Genomic DNA, 22,981 nt, shown 5'->3' with positions numbered 1-22,981 from the left:
TTTGTGCTTCTTAAGGTTGTATTAGAACGTTGAAGGATGTATAAACAAGTTCACTACGCTTTTCTGAATCACAAATTTATTGTGTTAATCAGGAAATATAACACAATAAAGTAATTTGAAAATTTAGAAAAAACGATGTCAAAAGATTAAAGGAAATGCAAACATCAGAAATGAAAAGAAATAGGTCATATACATCAAGTGCACTAAAGACTGTGGATCTAAGTGACCAAAAGCGATGCACAAAATACAGTCTGACTTAAAAATGTTTTTGAGCGACAAAATAAGCCTTGACTGGTCAAACCTGTTTCGATACTTTGGCGAAACATGTCCACAGTGTTGGAGTAGTCATAGAGACATCCAACTGGCACAAAATAGCAGATAAATGCCTCGTTGGCATGAGTACGTCTTATGAGAAGTCTACAAACCAAACTGACATCCCTCCACTGGTGATGCAAACGTGGGAGCTCTATACAGCTTTTGCAAATGAGAAAAACATTAAATCCCGGCCAAGGATGTTTAGGCACTGCTTTTTTTTTTTTTAGAGGTTGTTGGCTTTAGTTCAAGGTTGCTTGCTCAGAATGAGCGTAGAGTTATACCCGTTATTGTTGATGGAAGTAGCTTTTCCTGCATAAAATAAAAGAGAGAACGTCCGAAAACACAGCTTGATCTCAGCTTCCCTGTATGGCTCCTTCCAAAGGGGAGTATTTCTTCCACGTAGCGAGTGCCCCTCTCAATATAATGCGACAAATTTTTGGTCAAGTAGCGTATAGAGGCATTACAAATAACGGCCACACTACCACTATCACCCGTGTTTTATCTTAAGGGGCACCAGAAAAAAAAATCCGTAAGCCTCACGCAAGCAGGAAAATTTTGGTGACGCTTAAACTTTACCTTTAAAAATATGAAGTGGCAGCGTCAATTGCTACCGAATTATGTGGAAGACCGATCGATATGAATATAAAGCGCCACGTTAACTAATCCGTACGATTAGGCAGCCCAGGCCTGTATCACGGTGCCGATGTTTTTTGTAAGAAACTCCGGCTGTCGGGGAGTTTGAGATGTCGAGTAAAGAAAGTTGCGCTCTGCGCTCTTCGGTCCAGCTGTAATATTAAATAAGCCACTTGTTACTTTGGACTTTGGCTTTAACACTGCATAACATATGACGTGGCAAGTTTGAGACAGCTAAGAAATAGCCCCGCAAGCATGTCGCCAGCGACGAGAAAGGTGGGTCTTCTCTGGCCCCATCCTTAGAAATCGACAGGGCAAGTGCGGAGCGGGCCAGAGATAATGTACCACTTGCGCGCGGCCTCCCCTTTGCTGCCGCTGGCGATGGCTGCCACACGATTCGGAAGTCGGCTTCCCTTCTGCTCGACGCCAGGTTGCAGCGTGTACGTCGAAGAACAGCGTTGTACTCAGTGCATTCCGGTCATGAGCTCAGAAGTCTTCCACAGGAACTCGGCGGTTTCGAGGTCTGTGACTGAGCGCGGTGTCTTGGCTTGGCAGCAGTCCGCGAAGTACTTCCCGCTCACAGTCGCTGCCTCGTCGGAAACCGCCAGGTGCACACTGGTCTGGGCACCGTCCTCAGGAGACTGGGAAGGCAGAGGAAGGCACAAGTGTTTGCAACGGGCAGCCGCTGCAAAGCCAGCAAGAACGCTCACAAGTTCGCCTTAATGCCTGTAACTTGGCCACTCAGCACTTTTCCGCGCCAAAATCGCTGGCGTATTGCAGCGGCTCATTAGTTATTGCTCCCCGTTCTCAGCCGCGTTCCTCGCAAAACAAACATTCGATACTCCCAGTATGAAAGTGAGTATTTCGTTTCCTCACCTCTCTCCCGTACACAATGCACTGTAGGCGTGGTTTCCTCCAACTGTTGCACTGCTTTGTTACAGCTTCACACATGATGCCCTCCACAAGAGGTCTCCCTGTCAGTGCGTTTATGCGGCTTACAGGTGGAGACACACTGTTGTAGGAGCACACGGCGGAGAAGGGCCGGCATTGCGGTCGATCATCCTCTCCTCTTAATCCTTATGCAATGTATTTAAAGCAGTGGTGAGTTCGATATAATTACTCAGATGTTTTAGCCTTGCTCCTGCAGTACATGAAGTGCGAACTGCACAAATGGGTAAGGCGCTGGGTTTTGCTAATTTTGTATAAATAAACCCTACACAAATGCTAAGCTTAGGCCCTTAGCTCGCTACACTGGCACACCTCATCCACCATCATCAGCAACCCCCTACTTACCGCCGATGTAGAGCAAAGACCCCTTCATGCATCTCATTAACACTGTCCGCCTGCGCCACCTCGTTTTAGCTTACTCCAGTAAACGTATCCACCTCACCCGCCCAACTGATTTCCTGCCACGCCGTCATGCTTGCCTTTTCTTACAATCCGTTCCGTTGCTTTTAAGAAGCACAAGACGGCTTACCTTCTTATCACGAGCTCTCTCCATGGCCTTGACATCAAGTGCTCGCATTTGTTTTCTGACCAATTCTGCTCTTTCCTTGTCTCTTTTCCTCCTACCATTTTTCCTTCTATTACTTTCAGCACTAACGTCAAGTTTCCTTCATATTTGTGCCCCAAAAGGTGCGGTAGTTTTGCATTTTCCTCTAGCGGGATGCTAGTAAATTGCTATTCATCACCTGAGAGTGACTGCCTAATGCATTCCATCCCGTCCTTATCATTTCTGTTGTTTCACTGCAGCGGTCCATACGTACGGTGACTATTTTCTGCAAGTGCAAGTGCAAGCATAAGGACAACAATAACACTTTGTTCTAAGCTCTACATACAAGCAATATAAACTTTAGAGACTGTTGGAAACAACTTTCAATTTGTTTACATTAATTCTTAGACCCACTTTTCAGTTTATATATCTGCTTGAGCCCTCAATCAGACTTTGGATTTCGTCCCCTGAGTTACTTAGCAAGGCAATGCTATAAGCAAATTGAATGTTTCTACGGTGCTCTTCGCTAATTTTTAATACCATGCAGCTGTTTCCCATCCAGTTATCTGAATAGCTTCTGTAAACGCGCGTTGAATAGTACTGGAAAGATTGCGTCTTCTTGCGTAACACCACTCTTGATTTGGATTTGAACGCTTTCCCTACTGAGGGAAAGCGTTATTTCTTAGCTCTTGTAGGTATTTTTCAGTACTTTTGCACGTATCTCTTCTACACTCCCGTTCTTCAATGCCTGCATGACTGCTGAAGTTACGACTGAGTCAAATGCTGCGCATTTCTCTATCTCCGGATTTATGGCGTCAGTACATGATCTACTGTCAGTATCCTTTACGAAAGCTAGCCTTTTTTTATAGTTGACCGAAGTCTAAGCTTGCTCTAGTTCTATAAGCCATTACTTCAATGAATACGATCAAGGCAACAGGCACTAATCTGATTGTTCCTTGATTTTTCACGTCCTTGACGTCACCCTTTTGATAGGTTAAAAAAATACAGAAAACAAGTCTTAGTTGTGGTTTTCTTATTTCTATTGATGCATTAGACGTCAAATTACATGATTATCTCAGGGTATTCGCCTTAAGTCATTAATCATCCATAACCGAATTTCTATCTTGTTGCTGTTCTGTTTCAATTTCATATCTGAACGATGGCTGCGACCTGTTTGTAGTTGACGTTTAGCGATGTGAGACGCGAAATAGCTGAAATATAATTGCTGATATTTAAATTCTGTAAAAGACATGAGCCACTCTGATTCGTGGATCTGAATGTACGAGCACCGTATGGGCAGTTATATTGCAGCTATTATCATGTCGCATATGACTAAACACCAACATGGCGTCATAGCCATCGTTTGATTGCTGAAATCAAGAGAGGAACATCATAAGGCTGAAATCTAAATTATTTAAAGGTTGACGACGAATACCACGGTATAATCTGTATATGCCAATATCTAATGCATCTTTTCAAATAAAAAAAATTACAAGACTGCGCTTAAGTCTGCTTAAGAGCGGAAATGGCGAAACACACTGTTTTCACTAACTGCGTCGTCAGTTTCTCTCATTTTACTATCATCATCATCACTTGAGCTAGTATCATCATTATCAACTAAATATGCACCGCCATTATCATCGCTACTATCATCCTCACGCTAAACAAGGAGAATTACAATCGATTTATACGAACCCGGCATGGCGTAGTGGTTAGCGCGCTCGGCTGGGGATCGGACGGATTGACTTTTTGTCAATGAACCTTTTTTTAATCATTTCACCCCAGAAGAGCCGAGCACCAGGCCTGGGAAAATCTTATATCCAATAAAGACCGGTGGGTATCCGGAGGCACCAGGAATCAAACTTGGTACCTCCGTGGTGCCCCGCCGGGGTGGCTCAGTGGTAAGACGCTCGACTACTGTGCCGGAGTACCCGGGTTCGAACCCGACCACGGCGGCTGCGTTTCGATGGAGGCGAAACGAAGTGGCGTCCGTGTGCTGTGCGATGTCAGCGCACGTTAAAGATCCCCAGGTGGTCGAAATTACTCCGTAGCCCTCCGCTACGGCTCCGCCCTCTCTCTTTCCACTTTCACTCCCACCTTCCTCCTTTCCCTTACGGCGCGGTTCAGGTGTCCACAGAGCAAGTGTGACAGATACTGCGCCTTTCCCTTCCTGTGAACCAACCAACCAACCTCCGTGGACCAGAGGGATAGTCGTTCGATTCCTGGAGGAGGCAGATTTTTTTTTTTATAATTTCATTCGGCAGACACGCGAGCGGCGGACACATCCAGCAAACGGACACGAACGTCATCATGAGCCAAGAAAGGTTTTCACCTTAAAAACCACACAGGCAAAAATGGGGTGTCTACTGCTTGAAGCTAACGTTAGCATTCTTACAAGATTCCGGTCCGGTCGAAGTCTGAAAAATTTGGGTACAAATGGTGGTAAGTTTTGTGGAATCATGCTTCTCGAGTGACCCGAGCACACGGCTGCTGCTACCGCTGCTACCAGCAAAACGGGTCTTGTGAAGGGGAGCTCTTTCGGGAACAGTTCTGAATCACATCTTCACCCCGTCCATCCTGCTTCAACGCTTCAACCTCACGTCCTTTGGGTCGCTCCAAGTGACGTTTGAGGCGATTCCCCTTTTTTTTTTTTTTTGTCAAGTGTTTGTGAGCGGGAAACCCAGCCTGAAGACAGCCGCCGACACGGGCAGCCACAAAATGCGCAATGGGTTTTTCGCTGTTCGTTACACCGCGGAGAAAGGGGAGGGGGGGGGGGGGGGGGGGGGGGCGCGTAATCACCTTGCATGCATGCTCCAATTTACTCCAGAACGTAGTTATATAGCCCGCCTGTGCGGCGCTGACGCTCCGGAGTAACAAGGGCCCCGTCTGAGTGGTTCTCCGTCACCATCGGTATCGTCATATTGGTTAATTGTGACTCGAAATGAGCCACAGTCGTGCGGCACACTTCAAGACGTGTTTCGCCAATTTCCTATCCTACTGTGTGTTGTGCCATGGGATTGAGCAGCTTGTTGTATAGTACGTCCCGCGAGCACCTACAGCTCCGCCCCGAACGCATGTATATGCTTTGCACACGCTGATCCGCGGGCTTGCATCATTGCGCGTGTATCATTGCGCTTGCTGCAGCAGAGTTAGAGGCTGTCCTCGAGCCGGGAATGGGATAGTATTTTATAATTCCGCTTACCGTGCAATAAGCAAGTGCGCTCTTAAAGAACTGCGCTTCCCTTCCTTCGGAGAGAGACAGAGAGCATGCTAGGGGTGATTGCTGGCTGTGCCTTCAACTTGCTCCTTGAGTCGAAGTGCACTTAATACTCACCTCTGGTAGCCCACAGACTCGCTAGCAATATATTTTATTATTCCTTAAAGAAATTTACAGTTACTTGTTATTCACTAGACCTTCACCCTGCTTCCAAGGCTTTAATTGCTCCCTCTTTGGTTACATTCGAGACGTCCGTTACTCCTACCTCCCTACGTCTGTTACTATTGTCAAGACGTCTGTACGTGAATGAACACCAGGTGGTCGAAATCAATCCGTAGTCTCTCACTAAACCATCCCTCATAGCCTTCTAATGACTACGTGTCACTTTAGGACATCACGCCCCACTTAACGTACCGCACCTTGCCACACGATATCATACACCGCTATATACACTGCACCACACGGTACCATATGTGTAGCATGCCTGTATCACTGATGACAAGACCTATGCCCTACCAGAGCGGGTGCTCTCAACCATTTACCGACGGCCCCGGATTTAACGAGGAAGCCCTTTAGTGAACTAGAATATTTCAGAGCCAATGCCTAAAACCATTCTACGTTCAGAAAGTTTCAGTGCTCCAAAATGCAGTGACATTAATCCCAACACATGCTTCACAGAAGGAAATGAAGAGTTGGCCGAAGAGGCATTTCGACGTGGCCTACCTTTCCGAAGCACTTCTGAATAAGGTTAGCTGTCCACGCAGGAAGGTCGTTGCTTCGAGCTCCCAAGTTTGACCGCACTACTCCCGGGTGGCAGCAGTTAACCGTGACTCCTGTAAAGAGCGTACGAATAAATGCAGCAATAAGTACCTCTTATTACTGCGGCTCGGAATCGAGGCACTAGCATGGTGTCCTATGATCCCTTGCTTTGTAGCAAGATGTTTCTTTTTTTGTTTGTTTGTTTGTTTGTCTTTGTTTGTTTGTTTTTTTCAGCGGATTGTTAACCTTTTCTCCGGCGTGTTGATGAAAACCTTTGGTAAGAAGGAGATCTGGCACCTTTTTCTACAGAGCGCCGCATTCGCGCTGGACAAGGTGGTCTAGGAGCAAACCTTGCGAGAGGCCTGCGCAGAAGCCAAGGGTTCCTCTCTTTACGCACATAAAATTACCACTGAAAACTGCCTACTGATAGTTTTTTTATAGTACGCTACAAAATACGGTACTTTCGTTAATCAATTTGCGTTACTAACGACCGCACCAGCCCTTTTTCGTTTGGTCGGTTGGTCGACGATTGGTTTTGCAACGACTATACTGCATGGGCCCATCGATATATGCTCTGTTCAAAGCTTTTGTTAGGCTGTTATAATCCTTTCTTAAGCCCATATTTGTTGTGTCCCGAGTTCAGCGGCAAGGAAACCGGACGCCCACTCTCACCCCTTTTTCTGTATATGTGCTGTGGCACTGCCATAAGCATGGAGAGATTCACCGCAAGTTCCCTATTGATGCCTTTGAATTCGCTGTCCTGCTCTAAAGCTATTTTGCATATGCCTGAAGCACGCATATCGATGCGTCAGGCTCCGACGCCTGGACTATATCGCTTCTTTATATACATACAGCTTCATTAACATAATTAACCTATCTGCATTGAAAAGCGTAACTCTGAAAAAAAAATACATAAATGAGGGAACACTTAAGCTCCGCCTTTCAGGGCATAATGCGATAACGTTAATGGCTCCCGTCAGTGGCTCCTTTCGCGGGTACTTGTTCGCGCATAGGCAATTTTTTGCTTGTTTCATCTCTGACTATTTAGTGCGAAAGAACTGCTTCACTGAGTATGTCGAAGAAAGAAAAAAAAAAAACAAAGGGTATTTCTAAAGCATCGGCCATTGAGATTTCAGTTCTTTCCAATCTGACAGGCGCTGTCAACTTTGCCTTATTTATTGATGTGAGAGGGCTGAGATTAAAATGCAGCCTCCTAGGTTTATTGCTTTCCCAGTTAGACACACTTCCCATAGGTCATTAATATGGTTCGGTTAAAGCGGAGCTTTCCATCTAAGTCCGGTCCTTGTTCGCCAGCAATATAGTAAACTCACTATTGCAAGCTAATTAATATGTGGGAGGTAATACGCCAAGAACAAGGAACGTTGGGACAAAGTTTTAAAAAGTGCTTCACTACATGATCAGCTTCGGGCTGTCCAGGAGGCCCGCGCGGCGGCGGAGAGCTTTGGGCTCTCTGTTCCGACGTGGGAGCTGCCCTCTACACCTGGCGCCTAGCCGAGTGTCCTCCAGGACCCCTACTGTGGGAAATAAAGTTTTGCCAAACCAAACCAATAAAGGCAAAAGTGAAAGCGGAGTAGCCGAATGGATGTACATGAACGATTATCCGCAAGGGGAGGCTGTTAACGCAGTCGCTCCACACCATTAAAAGCGGAGCCAAGTGTCCTCCCAATTTAATTGGTGAAAAGAGAGCGGGCAAGAAGACAGCGACAGCGTCATCTTACATATACCAAGATAAACTACGCCAAACATGGGTTTTTGAGCGCTATGCTATATTTACCCATTTTAAAGCTCTGCAATTTCTGCTCGTGCTTATATTATCTCATACATAATCATTGGCATACAGCCCTATGATGCATGCTGCACAGTTGCATGAAAGACCACCCGGTATAGATATCTATAAAGCCGCGCGGACGTGCCTGCGTGGCCTAAAAATAGCTTCCTGCTAATCGCGAAAGGATCCTAGAAGATTTGATCTCACCCACCCATTACATGTAGAAGCCCATATTGGCAGCCCCTTCCATGTCATACGCTCTCACGACGTCGAACAAGCTGCCGATGAATCGGTACGCGCCCATGTCACCTGCCAGAGTCAATTTCCGCGATTTTTCGTTCACGACGCCCGATTCTCAACAGAAAGGGGCCTTTAACTTTAAAAAATCTCGCCGTTCCGACGCAGGGCCGCGCGGTGGTGTACCTCAGTGAGTAGCCGCACTCTACTCACTGCGCACTCTAGATGGCTAGTCCCCGGTGTATGTACAAAAGTCTTTTTCAAAAGTTTACGGCCCAAAGATTTTTGCTCTAAGCCCAGTAAAGAGGCTCGTAAAGCAACTGTAGCGTTCAAAATCTCGTAGATGACAAATCTCGCCCTCATTCTCCTCTCGTTTACATTCATATTCCAGTATTGCTGCCAGCAGCCACCTTACAGTGCTTAGAAGCGAACCTCTTGGGCCGTATACTTTTGACAAAGACTGTTATACATGCACCTGGTCGTTGTATACTTAAATATCTTAGACATCAGCGGGACTAAATTACACTAGAATACCAGAGCCTATTGTGTAGCTATGGCGTGTAAAGATAAAGTACCCGTCCCACGTGTAAGGAAGGAGACTGCACGGCTCGTGTCCTGGTGTGCACTATTCTTCCCAGGAACAAAAAATAAAAATCTGCATGTCAATGTAAAATAAATATCCGCATGTCAATGTAATTGAAAACCAGTGCTTCGGTGTCCTCGGCAACGCGCTCCCTAACTCAAAAATTCTCTTTTTGACTACCCATGTACAGAGGTCCGCGACAACTTCCTGTACTAATGCGCCAATCTCTCCCCGACCCCCAATCACCAGCTCATTCCAGAGCCGCTTTCCTCTTAGTAACATCAGACAAAATTCGACTCGACTTACCAACACGGCATATGTAGCAATATATTTATGCTGACGTTTTTCTGTAATATTATGATGGGTCTGTAGCTTGAGAACATTTCTGTTCCAATAAAGAAACCAATGCCGGTGCCGTCATCATCAGTCATGTGTAATGCTATAGGCATCCCTTCGCGCGTCCATGCGCTCACGGGATGGTTATACATGAACTATGGTGCAAATATCTCATGGCCAGCCCTTTGCGTGGCTCCTTTATTATGAAGCATGAAGATTGAATTGTGACAGTCTGCAATGCCAATTTAAACCCGCAGCGAGATATTAATCAAGCCTCACTTGCCTGTTCCTTCCAGTCTCCTGGACAGTTCGACGACGAAGAGCATGTTGTACAGTTTCGTTGTGTTGTACACTTGCATCTTGTCGTAAGACTGCTCAAAGTCGATGTTCCCTCTGTCCATCTTCGCAAGCCAGATCATATTAGAGCCCAAAACAACGATGCGACTTGGTGCACTCTTCTTCAGCAGATCTTGTTTTGGGTAAACAGAGGCAAAAGAAAAGCAAGGCGGTGAAGTTTAGGCGTCATTCTCTCTCGGTGCGGAGTGCTTCATGCATGCTGCGGAATACTTTAAGGACTGAAGCGGAAAACGTGGACACTGCCTTCCGCATTTCTTATTCTTATTACCCCATTCTGTGTCTCGCATGGCGTGATTGGCTAGCTGGTCGTAAAGGCCGAGAATAAGAGTTTAGGTTAACTATAGATTCGGGCTGCAACGCGTGCAAGCAATTACGTGAGTCTGCTGTCTTATTACTAGCCGTCTTATACGTTTCCACCTGCGAGAAGGAGATCTATGGAACTCGTTGCGCAGCCGCCCTTCAAGGGCCTTTAAGCAGCGGAGTATCTAGAGCGATTGCAATGCGCCGAAAGTGTTTCTTGGTCCTTTTTGCTAAGCACGTTGTCTTGTAATTCCCATTTGAACACTCTAACTAATCCTACCGTTACATAATTAGACAACTGTTCTTACCGCAGAGAATAACCATGACTTATTCCGCATTATGTGATAGCGCATACTATTCATTCTGTCGAAAAGGTGTTGCCGTGACCGGGGATTGAAAGAAACGTGTAAGAAAAAGTCTGCATGTGATTTTGTATCAAACCTTTGAAGCAACCGTTATTTGTGTGTGCGTGTGCGTGTGTGCGTGTGTGCGTGCGTGTGCGTGTGCGCGTGTGCGTGCGTGTGCGTGTGCGCGTGTGCGTGCGTGTGAGTGTGCGTGTGTGCGTGCGTGCGTGTGTGCGCGTGTGCGCGTGTGCGCGTGTGCGTGTGCGCGTGTGCGTGTGCGCGTGTGTGCGTGCGCGTGCGCGTGTGCGTGCGTGTGAGCGTGTGTGTGTGTGTGTGTGAGCGTGTGTGTGTGTGTGTGTGTGTGTGCGTGCGTGTGCGTGCGTGCGTGCGTGCGAGCGTGCGGCGTTCAGGGTAATCTCTGTCGTACCATTTCGCTTCTCATCTGCTAATAAAAGCTAACTGGCGAGATGGATTCACAGCGATAACATGTACACAGCAAATTGTGTGCCGTTATTTGTAAATCTAGGTGTCCACGGAGAAGTGAAACAGATTCTTTCATTTGCTTTCCCCAAAAGCCAGAACGTAAAGACATTAACACTTTTCCAAACTCTGTGCCAATCTCTCAGTGCCAAATCGCCAAACAAAGCCATGCGAAGCAGTGCATCCCCATGTCTTAATCTACTTGAACAAGTTAAAGCCCGGATAACTTTATGGGGTAGCGAATAGAGTTCTTACCGCCGAAAGGGCGCCGTTGCCGTGGCATGGCATCTCGCCAGCCGAATTAGGCGAGATCGCGAACAATGCCTTGATCACAGGGAGGTGTTGCTATGAGCTCAAACAGGAGGAAGGTAAAGCCAGTGCACAGAACACGAAGAACAGCGGTTCACTTTCCTATTGCACAAGCAATGCAAAAAGTTATTTTGCCTCTCCGAACTGTTCCCACACTGACGTACCAAGAAGCAGGTTGGTCAGCAGGAAGTGGCCCAAGTGGTTTGTCTGGAGAGTCGATTCGAACCCGTCTTCCGTCTTTGTCTTCTGCGCAGTTGCTAATGAGAACAAACGTCATCAGATAATGTAAGCCAGTGCACACTAAATAACGTTTCGTCCTTTTCGGGCGAAACTTTGCTGCTCTCAAAGGTGATCTGTATTTCCATTAGATTCAGTAGATCCCCTCGAAATTATATATGAAGGGACAACTCCATGCCATGACACTTTCCGATTTGCATCATATATTTTGTTGCTCCGTAACCAACCGCCAAAACTTATTTTCCTTAATATCATCGGGTAAGCATTTTTTCTAGTCAAGGCGCAGCTCTTTGAACTTTTCGTACAATTGCGAACGTAGAACCCGTTAAAATTGCACAAAAACTGAGCGTTTTATTTTTACGCTTAAAAATTATTATAAATTATGCACGAGGCAATTTACCCCCAGGTCCGCCTCGATGAGCGCCTGTACCAAGCCTTACATACATCACTCACCTTGAGAAAGCTCTAATTCTCCGGAACATCCAAGAGAATGCGCTCATTCCCCCTCCCGCATTTTCCTCTATCGTTATCGATCATGCTTATCCTAACCCAACTGTCCCTCCACAGTGGCTTTAATCTTGTTCATAATGAACATCGCCACATTACTTCCCATATTTGTTACGTGCGCTCACTGATTTTGGTTACGAAACGCCATAGTTCCGTAGGCAGCAAACGCGTGATCGAACACACAATAAATATCCGAACAACAAAAGAAGATAAGAAAGACGGGAAAATAAGATGAGAACAGGTGGGCAGTAGTATTATGATACACTTCCAAAAGCCGCAATGAACAGCGAAGTGTAAAAACAAAGCACACGCACAGCAGACCTATGAACTATTCAGGACAAAGAAAAGAAATACTGCTCTAACAGCACGCTGACGCATTGCCCTCAAGGTTTAGCGAAAACGTACGCTCCAGCTGCCGTCCTAAGCTGAGTACACCCCATCATGTGTGGCGTCGTACTAAGAAGCTGAAAGTTCGAGTACGCTGATAGGGATAAGGCCACTACACGTGGTCGGGGTCCAATTCTTGCAGTCCAGATCACGGTCGGGGACTAAATCGCCTGAATGTTTTTCGGTTCGACGAGTTCATAAATTACGGATGACCGATCAGCACAGGCATCCACTTTTTATCGGCCCGGGAGCAAGCGAATTGTTCCAATTCTCAACGCTTCTCACACACTAAAATCCTGAAGGTCACGAGAACGACTGGCAAACACTGAGGATTGCAATAAAATATGCATTTTATTTTGTTGACATTTGCTCATTTCGGTGAAGGCTTACACTTACATTAATTGTTTCCATCGCCTCTCAACGTATACTTCCCCAATATTTCAGCGTTTTCCTGCTAACATCTATTGATGCCCAATTTACTTCGCCATTTCTAGCTCCCGAAAGGGCCCGCAGTCGTGTGGCGCTATCTGTCGGAGCGCCGGGAACTGCGAGGGATTTGTGCAACATGCAGAGTGCTCGTTGAGACACCTTTCTATTTTTACACCGTGGTCCAGACGTATACTTCTCTATTCACCTCGACGCGTGAACAAAGGCGCTGCTTCCCTTTGGTCGTGCAACCTTCTTTTCTCATCGTGTTTTGGCACTCTCGTGCATGCGTTATTTTAGTGGAGAAAAACTTCTATTGCAAATGCATTCCACGTCAATGTGAGACATGGCATGAGAATAAAAAAGGATCGGCTAACCGAGTTTTCCAGCGTTGTTGATGAGCACGTCGAGTCGCGGCTCACGCTCCAGTATCTGGTGCGCGAAACACCTGATCGATTCGAAGGAGCACAGGTCGAGCTTCATGCACAGGGGCGTCACGCCGGTCTCCTTGCCGATGGCCATCGCTGCATGTCGAGTCATGTTCATGTCCCGGCATGCCAGGATAACGCGCGCCCCGCGCCGGCACAGCTCTCTGGCCGTCGCCTTGCCCACGCCTGCGTTCCAAGACAAGAACGGCCACCATGGTCAGGCTAGCTATATCACGCTCAGGATTATCTCCGGACGGGAGAGGGCAGTGAAAGGGAGCAGGTTGGCTGCATCCTTGGCAACGGAGCTACCGGGCACCCTCTCCGACTAGACACTAATTGTTGCTTCCGTCCGTCGCCCGTGGTCTCAGTGCGTAAAGACAGACACCTACATTGTGCAAATGAGTAGTAATTGAACTCAATACATTCGTGCGCTCCGACTACCTTTCTAAAACCTGCTCACGGGTATCATAAAATGGAACTACGCATTATGTGTCTTGTATTTATATGCAGCAATGTGTACCGGAGTATTTATTTGAAGCAGCCTTCATCTAAACAAAAAGTTGCCAAATGCATCGGGACATGCTACCTAATTAAAGTGGAGAAGTGTTTGTTGTTGCTGTTGTTTTTTAGAAACAACAGCATGCTGTTGTCCGAAAGTTTGAAACATTCATAATATAACTCCAGTGGTGAAAACCTGCCCTCGCAAACAGAGCACTGCCGTTATATTGGTGGGTGAAACAACACAATTATAGATCACAGAAAACAACATAGAAAACACAGTACATGCATCTGAAGGAGAGCAATGAGCAGGCATAATAAGTATAAAATACAGGTCATCACTTCACAAAAAGAACCCCAGGTGGTCAAAATTTTCTGAGCCCTCCACTACGGCGTCTCTCATAGCCTGAGTCGCTTTGGGACGTTAAACCCCACCAAACCAAACCAAACTTCACAAAAAGGGACTAATATTAAAGGGGAACAATTATTGCAGGCTTACAACATCAGTGCAAGGGGTTCATTGAATTTGCGTAAACGAGTAGCCGGCGCAGCTACCAAGCATCCATTTCTCATTATCGCCGATGAAAACAAAAACACGTCGCACAAATTAGCATATTAAAAGGTCAATAAGAATAAAATACTGCTTTCTTCATTATTATGCAAAGGTCACACAGACTTTTCATAATTACCAATGGGTTTTGCGTAATGTGTTAATGCACGGATGTGTTAGTGACTTTCTCGTGTGGTTGATAGAGCCAGGGAAGACGAAAAGGAAATTCCAAAGCTTATTTATGAATTGAGTCAAAATATTAGTAATAGAGATTGATTTTTATTGATTCGCTATCACTGAAGCAGACGCAAAATCAGTTTTCTTGATTTCATTGTAAATGAATTTGGCAGCCCATTTTCGTGAGCATTTTTGTGCACCCCCCACCGTCTCTGCGCACTGGGGAGAAGCCTGATAGCCGTCGTGGTTTTAATCGTTAATTGCGCCACTGTTTTAAATGGCAGCGCCAACAATTTTTTCATGCTTATACTGCAAGCTACAACCATTCGACCCCTCGAAACTCATCGAAATCCAAAATCATTGCTGTTTAATTTTAAACATGGTCGCTCCACTGAAGCTATATGTTTATTAATATGGATAAATATTTGTGAATTGATACCTTTCCAAATATGAATGCTACAAACAAAATAACTAAACTGATTATGATTATATTATTTTTTTAGTCATGCGAGAGAGCGCTGTCTTCCCGGGGTTAAACAGCATCCCTAATTTGTTCGCCAGGGCTAAATTCAAGATTCGGTAACCTGTGGGAAGCAACAGAAAGTGTTGGGGTGAAACTCATATTGTAGTAAACAAAATGAAAAAAAAACTATATTAAAATGGCAATAAAGGCACCATACTGTCATTAAAAACAAGAAATCGGGGAGTTTAGCATAGCCTCCTTATTATCCATTCTCGGGTGTAGGCGGCGAGATCAAAGGATGCCGACCATCGGGTTTAAGGTCACGCCAGAGGAATAGGGGTGCCTGCTGCGTCGAGATAGCAGCTACTAGAGTGTTGTACCGCTAGTGGCAGCACGTTGTTTATTGGTAACTATACTTTCCGCCGATTTCGCTCGTGTTCCTATGGAGAAACGGCACGCGCACTGAAATTTTGTGACGTGTGTCAGCAATACAACACTGCAACATTGAAATGCGCCTGTTTTACTTCAGCGCCTAATTCTACTTGCCTCTTCTTACTGTCCAAATCACTGAACTTCCTAACACCGAAACACGCGTACGTGCACTGCATGAGTGGACTTCGCAGATATGTACAAGGCCCCGTCGGCAAGGCTAACACATAACAGCAATCCATGCCGCCCAAGTTCACTCTGAACTTCGCGTACCAATCCTGTTAATCAGTTACTTTTTTTCTTGTTGTTGCTAAGCCAGATATTCCTTACTTTCTTTGTTTTTCGATGTCACAAGAACGTGTTTCTTCAACGGCCCTGTAGCGGACGCCTAAAGGTGAGATCATCGGACACGTTTCCAAAAACTGCGGCTGTTGCAGCACACACTGCAACAAACACTGAAATCTCTTAAACAAATGCGTCTTCCCTGTTACTCTCGTACGTTTCTTCTCGATAGTCTATTGGATCGTTCAGCGAAAAGCCACCGTAGCCTAGAACTCAGAACCGCAACCCGCTAGAGCGGCTACAGGAATGCGTTGTTCAATGATATAAAGTCACATTTTATATTTACACCCAAGCTTTCTGTATGCCGGACAGGTAAGCAACGCATAGTCCACGAAGGGTCATTAGTGCCAACTACGTTAAAAATTAGGAGGGACTTTAGCGACTAAAGTAGTGAAAGGCGAAAGCCTGAGTGCCGCATTTTACGCAACTGGCATCAATTAAGTAGGTAATTAACCAATTAGTGATTAAGTAGTAAATGTGTTGTTTAGTAATAAATTAATTAATTGGGTCATTAATTGGTACTTAGTAAATTGAATGATTTGAAATGGGGATTTAATGGTTGGCTGGAACGTAATTGCTTATTGATTGACTAACAGCCATATAAGGCACGCAGTCGCGCCTAGTGTGGTGGTGCTCTGTGATTAGTCGAGACCTTTATGTCGTCATCCCGCCTCGGCCAATCAGAACGCCGCAAAAGCGGGACATATTTTGACCGCGACAGCGAGCCCTTAAAGACTTTCGCCTTAAAAAGGCACCTAGAGAACGCGTTGTGGTGTGTATGATTAACATGTGCTAGAACGTCTAATGCCGTACAGTGATAATAAATAAACAACAAAAGCTTTAAAAATTGAAGGAGTAAAAAAACGGTGTTAAAGGCTCTATCTTGTCTGCTCCTTAGCCGAAGCCTAAGTACGTCCTACTCATTTTCGCTCGGAATTTTGCAGGAGTTAAACATTAACAAGAGCAGCGTCTATTGAGTGCTCTAATTAGAAAAAACCGCCGCCTATAATTGTTGTCTTTCAGAACAAAGCTTTTGATGCGGGTAATTGTACCGCTAAAATTTAGAGTTTAAAAGGAAGAAGCGATTGAAAAGGAACCCGCGCCTTCGTCTTTTCACTCATTCTCCGTTGCAACTGTGTGCGTCATGTGTTCTCAAGTGTTCTTGCGAACGGAGAAGAACGAACTCACGGCCAGCTGACTTATTAGATCCAACTGGCTCAGAGGCAATATTTTGTTTTCATCGCATCAGTTAAAAGGTTACCGAGGACAAATTGGAGTTAGCACGTATCGATAAGGTGCAAAGAAAAAGGCGTCACTATGCTCGAATGCTGAGCGCTTATCTGTTTTAAACATGACGAGGCTAAATCCAAGTGTTGCCGTCTTTCAGTAAAAAGTAGAAATCGACGCTCATTTTCGCGACCGGACTTCAGAGGATAGGCTGCAGCGCCATTCAAAAGGAAATGATACGGCTATCACACAGTCATTTTCGTTACGGAAGTCACAGTTTTGTACCAAGTAGCGGGACTATTTGAAAACTCATTTTTCTTAGCCGTAAATCTGCCATTTGCGGCCGAACTGAAAATTTTTTCACTGAGGACAGTGCATAGATAAAGTTGACTTAACTGCCCCTTCAAAACTAAAATAAGTACGGGGCTTTATTGGTGAGCGTAACAGACTCCATATCGTCCCTCCCTGACGTCATCAATAGCTTCTGGTCAACATATTCCGCCTGTGTCTTTTGCCTCAATCTCCGATATAGCCTCTCTGACGGTGCGAGTACTCGAATATGTCTCTCTGGGCAACGATAAGAAAACAAAGGAGAACACGGAAACAATATAGCATCTACTTGGCGCCTCGGGACAAATAGGAATTAGCAACTTTTAATCGATTCTTGTCATTGAAAACCACTTGCAATAAATGGCTAACATTTAGTAAAGCGATATGTGGCAACTACGAGAAGCAGCCAGGCACAATTCAGGTTATAATTGTATGCACGAAAACACTAAGGCGGTCACAGTGGAGTAGGCAGAAATATTTTTCAGGTGGTGTTATAGGCCGCCGGTGGAAACAGAAAATGGGCGAGAGAAAAAGCTGAAAAGAGGCAGGGGGGAGGGGGGGAATGAAGCGCTCAGAAAAATGATGGGGGGGGGGGGGGAGTTCGCTGACACCAAACTCTGCCCCCCCTCGCCCCCCCCCCCCCCCCTCTTGATTACGCCCCTAGACCGGTACGTCCCTTTGTATGCGGGCATTAAGGAGCAAACTTGTGCGAATTATGCCGCGTTGTTTGGCGGCCGCTTTCGAATCGCCTCTTTTCTCTCACCTGAACTAGCTCCAGTGATGATGACAGTCTTTCCGTCCATCCTTGCTGTGCACCTGCATCTGCCGACGGTCAGCATGCAATACGCCTTGATGGCGGCTAACGCGATGACTAGCGTGGCCGGAACCAGTGGGATGAGACTGAGGAGCGCATTCGCCAGTACTCCTTTTGCGTCGGCTGCCATGCTTTCACACACGACGCAGTGCAGGTCCCTGAGCTATAGCGACTGCACCGAACCCCTAGTAGCGCGCGTCTTGGCCGGAGCGAGACCTTCACCGGAGGCGTGACTGGGTCAGCGCAGGAAAGGACACAGCTGGGCGCCCCGATTATCGACTGTGACTACTTTCTCTCGCTGGCCGGCCGCCAGGGATTCAACCGACGCCAACGCCTTTCCTCGGGAGGCTTCGGAAGTGCTCTCGCGGTGACAAGATCGTCCCCGCCTTTTATTTTATTCGCCTATCTTGCTATACGAGTTATCTCCGCCACAAAGTTGGCCCAGAGCACAATCGGGAGGAAAGTAGGCGGGCGCAGATAGGGACGCGCCTATCTAACTGGGTTAGTGTTGATTGCATACGGAGCACCGATAAATGACGTCAGCTAGTGAGTACACCGCCTTTGCAAGGAGCACACTTGCAAGGCCCAATAACGATGAAATATGCTCCTTGTGTAGAGTTTAAGAAGCTGTCTTCCGTCGGAGTAATTCTGAAGTCATTGTTTGCCGTCCGCTCTGTTGGACAAACAGCGACAAGGTACTTTCTTCCCGTCATCGGCACGTGGAAGAAAGAGAATTAGTGGTGTGCAAGTAGCACTTTTTCGAAACCGACTCGAAATCACATAATCTAGCTTTGCTACATATTTGATTGCGAAAAGCGCAGTTAAAAACCGAGTTTAATAAAAATTGATTATTTGTCGGATTATTCATAACTTATGCGAATACTTGTAGAATAAAAAATGAATACTCACGAATATCTGCAGCGCTTTAAATCATATATGGAGCCAAAGGTGCAGCTATCGAAAGCCCGAAGACTCATCTCCACTAAGACCCTTCAGCATGAAGTCAGTGCACCAACCCTATGGTCGTCGTGTCATATTCAGGAAAACTACCCTTTGTTAACGGTGACGACAGCAAACAGGCTCTACATCTGAGCTGATGAGAGTTGGGATCATGATTCTTCGAAGCCGGGCATGGAGGCAGATTTCGCTCCACTTGGCTGATACCTCCTTACCATGAAGGTCATATGTGTGAGCATTACGGTAATGTTGGCTCGTTCTGCCCCCTACTTTCCCCTTACTGATTATGCGCGTGTTTCCTTCTCATCTATTTATGCGCTCGCACAATAAAAAGAATTTGCTAGTAAGCACTCGTTTGTGTCTCCTATTCTTACGTGGCCATCTTCCTTTTTTGTTTTTTGCACTGTATACTAGCCATAAATAAGAAGCTACGAGAGCCTGGATCTATAGTGAATTGGATACATAATTACCTATAACATCGAACGTAGTTTGCAAACATTAACCGTCAAAATTCTCACATAAGCTAGCTAATGTACGCCAGGGTTGGACCGGTGGCTCCACCCTTTTGCAAACTTTCATCAACAATCTAGTGGTAGGCGTTGACTGTTTGCAGAATACCGCATTGTTTTTCAGGTAATATTCACATTTGGTGACCATGAATTCCTCAAGAGCGACGTAAAAGCTATAACAAAACAGTGCATCTGCATGGTGGCGGACGACATTAATCGCTGCTAAATCTATCTTTATTGCAATAACAATGAGAGAGCGCACTTCAGATTTCCTGCACACCATCGATAACACCTACACTGCATTCACTGAACATGAATATACCAGTCTGCTAATAACCCATGATTCCATGTAGAATGGTCGCGTGGATAGATTGCTTCAACTGCTGTAAAACGACTCATTTCTACCAGACAAATCTTGTGATTTGAATTTCCTTAAACTAAACTATTAGCTTTGGTTAGACTTGCCTATTCTTAAATACGCTACCATCGATCTATTTCCTTAAAATAACTCACTATAAAAAAACTTAAAGCAGTGCAAAGAAGTGCAGTATGCTTTCTATTTAACAAATCGGAAATAACTTTTTCGACAATTCAAATAATAGAGAAATATGGAATATGCATTCTTCGAGCTTGTACATCAAATAGTTTATCGTTAACCCAACGGTAGATAAGGCTCAATACAGACGTTTCATTGAAGCCAAAAAAATGCGTCCTAAAACCCTTCACATACACTTAGTAAAATGTTGATACTGGCTGCATTTAATTTTCATTTTCTTATAAGCAACTAAAGAATAAAATAGTATTTACTCCCTTAATCACTAATTGCTCGTCAATGACATCGCTACAGTTGAGAACATTATTATAAATAGGAGATAATTTCCCGCGCCTTTTCGTGTTACTGTGATTCTTACCTTACGTTATTGCATCGTACGTTACTGCATCAATTTCTTATAGATACAGTTTTTAATAAATTTCACTTTCTTCATTTGCTTATTCTTTACTTGACGTAGCCCCTCGCTGTCTTACATCACGTCCTATTTTTTTTTTTTTTTTTTTTAGTTATATCAGAGTTGCGTCGTATTTCCATACTTGCTTCCATTACGTTTGCGTTGCAGGGTCATTTGTTGCAGCTTTTTAACGGGCTTATCAATGCCATGAATCGGTTTTCAATCGTTACGTTGTTGACCCTGTAATGCCCTCCTACAAGAATCCGAAATGGGATTGGTAGAATGTGCAAATGAATTAAACGAGAAAAGAAACCTGTACAGTATCGTTCCATGTCCACGCAAAGCGCTGGTAAATGCCTCGTCCTTACATTTCTCACTGCAGATGCCGAACCCTAACACGGAACTAACTTATTTTAATATCAGATAACAGAGTGTGTTTTAGCATAAAATGCTTCTAACATTTCCAACGAGAGCTGAATACTTCTATTTTGTAGTGCTTTAAAAAGAATTGTATCACTTCTGTGAGATGCAGCGTTTAGTATTCTCTTGCTTCAGTTGATGTTTCCTTTATCAGTTTAGTTTTTGCGATAAATTTTACACTAAATTAGCTTATTTTGTGACCATGATATTCAAAATTGCGAATACGTTTATTAGGATAGCAGCGCCCGCTGTGGACGATTGCAGTGGCGGAAAAAGAAGAAGGGACCAGGGCCGAGTACCGCGAACAGTAGGGCTCCGTTTCAACAGCTGGGTCTTAATTTGAGCAGCCAAATTTTATTATCGTTCGCTGCCACCATGCTTGGGTACAGCCACAGGCCTGTTTTTAACGCCATTCAAAACTTCTTAATAGAAACAAACGTCTACCTTGCTAATATGCTTTGAAGTTTTAATCTGCACATATAAATCTTACTATTCTCCTACTGCGTGCGTTAGTACTTACTCTTTCTTTATTTTGGTTTTTCCTATTTACATTTCCTTCTCTATTCCCTAGCACTTATTTTTATTTATTTTTGCAATGTAGTTATACATCTCAAAATCTAATATCTCTGCACCCCAATTCCTGGCCGATCCCCCTTTGTGGGTATGTGCCATCAAATTAGAGGGGAACAACAACAACAACAACACTCGGGATCTGGGGTTGGTATTAGGAGGCAGGAAAATAAAAATCCTTAGTTCAGTCCACATTTGACTGATCCGGATCCTGTTCCCTGGCGGCGCCCTATAAAGGATGCCATACCTTATATATTTTCTCATTTTATCTTCAATAAATTCGAAACTCCTGAACCTCCGCTGAATTATGCACATGAATCTCTTTTGTTCCAGTACTGCCGTACGTATGCCCATCTCGCCCTATCTTGGTACTGTGCTTCATGCCGCTTTGAGCAGCTTCTTGCAGTGGTGTTGCTGTTGCTATGTGCATAGAGCGCGCAAATCTAAGTGCTTGTTATAATTGTTGAATACGTATCGGGAAACCGCTTAGTTACGCGGCGTGTTTTTCATCTCTTCTTCAGCACAAGTGCTTATTACCATTTCACAGCGTCTCTCATAGACTGAGTCGCTTTGGGACGTTAAACCCTACAAACCAACCATTTTTTATATTATACTTTATTTTTCTGCCAAGCACTGCTTCTTTGTTCGGGGGGGGGGGGGGGGGGGGGGGGGAGTGAAGGGTAGTCGGCATGGAGGTATTGCTGAAATTTATTTCTTAGTTCCATGCTCCGTTCAAAATTTTGAGTTTTCTCGGATATGAGGGCAAATATGTACCGATGAGAGGCGAACGGTGTTTTCATGTGTACATCCCACTTCTAACCGAAAGAGATGTTCGTGTATAAGTAGGTTAGTACGAGTAGTTCTGAGGCACACGTACGAAATGCAGTATTAATTTTGGAAGGGTGACGCACGAGGAAGTCCGAATGGTTCAGCGCACTCCACGCGCTTATGGCCGGGCTTGTCCTTAGCCATGGCGACGCTGACTACAGCGCATATCTCCGTAGGGATTTCGTCTCTGGCCGCGCTTGGACAGTCAGCTCTCGAAAAGGGGCACTACGTCAAAGGTGCATACGTGGGGTAACAGGCGGATGGATATTATTTTAAATATTTTAAACTACCATGTTTACGAAAGAGCGGAATAACAAAAATGAAGATGCTCTATTTACCCGATGACTTCCCAAAGACAGCCCGCACACTTAGCAGTTAGGTGGGGCCCAGGAGCACTTATAAAGCGGTGCGAGCATGTTTCACACTTCACCGCACTTCTCGAGAGGGTGCCATCTAATGGCCCAATCGTGGAAGAGCTGTGCTCCCGGCTCCACCCTCGATTCCCAGCGTTGAGCTTGTCTATATATTAAGGATACATGGACTATGCTGCGCACGCACATCAAAGTGCCTTGGAGTTTTCGGCAAATATAAATGCGGAGCTTTAAGAATCTGACAAACCTTTTGCTGTAACGTGGGTTGCGCAGTTCAGAGAAGTGCTCGCAGGACGGCTCTTCCATGTGTACGAAGGGAGACGTTATTCCGGACCATAATATTGCTTCGGCCAATACGAAGGAGAAGTTTCTAGAATAAATAAGACTTTGAAACTGGCGCTTTTATACCTCAA

The 22,981-nt window shown here is 45.2% G+C and overlaps 1 protein-coding gene across 1 annotated transcript; it reads right to left on the bottom strand.

Annotated features, from left to right (window-relative positions):
- Nucleotides 1–109: 109 nt before the first annotated feature.
- Nucleotides 110–18,303, bottom strand: LOC146198268 (retinol dehydrogenase 14-like). The gene is made up of 6 exons (XM_084593679.1): nt 17,916–18,303; nt 13,086–13,322; nt 11,316–11,408; nt 9,645–9,830; nt 6,381–6,490; nt 110–1,589 (listed from the first exon to the last, which is right to left on the bottom strand). Exons 1-6 carry the CDS (start codon nt 18,094–18,096, stop codon nt 1,413–1,415), a joined length of 984 nt encoding a protein of 327 aa, XP_084449805.1. The 5' UTR covers nt 18,097–18,303; the 3' UTR covers nt 110–1,412.
- Nucleotides 18,304–22,981: the final 4,678 nt, after the last annotated feature.

Source organism: Amblyomma maculatum, chromosome 2 (assembly GCF_055883805.1).
Source record: "Amblyomma maculatum isolate TAMU_Amacu chromosome 2, ASM5588380v1, whole genome shotgun sequence".
Lineage (NCBI taxonomy): Eukaryota > Metazoa > Arthropoda > Arachnida > Ixodida > Ixodidae > Amblyomma > Amblyomma maculatum.
This window is presented reverse-complemented; position numbering and strand designations above follow the sequence as displayed.

What these genes read in the sequence shown, in the direction of transcription:
- LOC146198268 (XM_084593679.1), bottom strand. Translation starts at nt 18,096, where the DNA reads ATGGCAGCCGACGCAAAAGGAGTACTGGCGAATGCGCTCCTCAGTCTC. An exon ending in CAACAACGCTGGAAAACTCG is followed by an intron (nt 11,409 to 13,085) that starts GTTAGCCGATCC and finishes TGTTCTCATTAG; the next exon opens with CAACTGCGCAGAAGACAAAG. An exon ending in TTCAGAAGTGCTTCGGAAAG is followed by an intron (nt 1,590 to 6,380) that starts GTAGGCCACGTC and finishes CTGCCTTCCCAG; the next exon opens with TCTCCTGAGGACGGTGCCCA.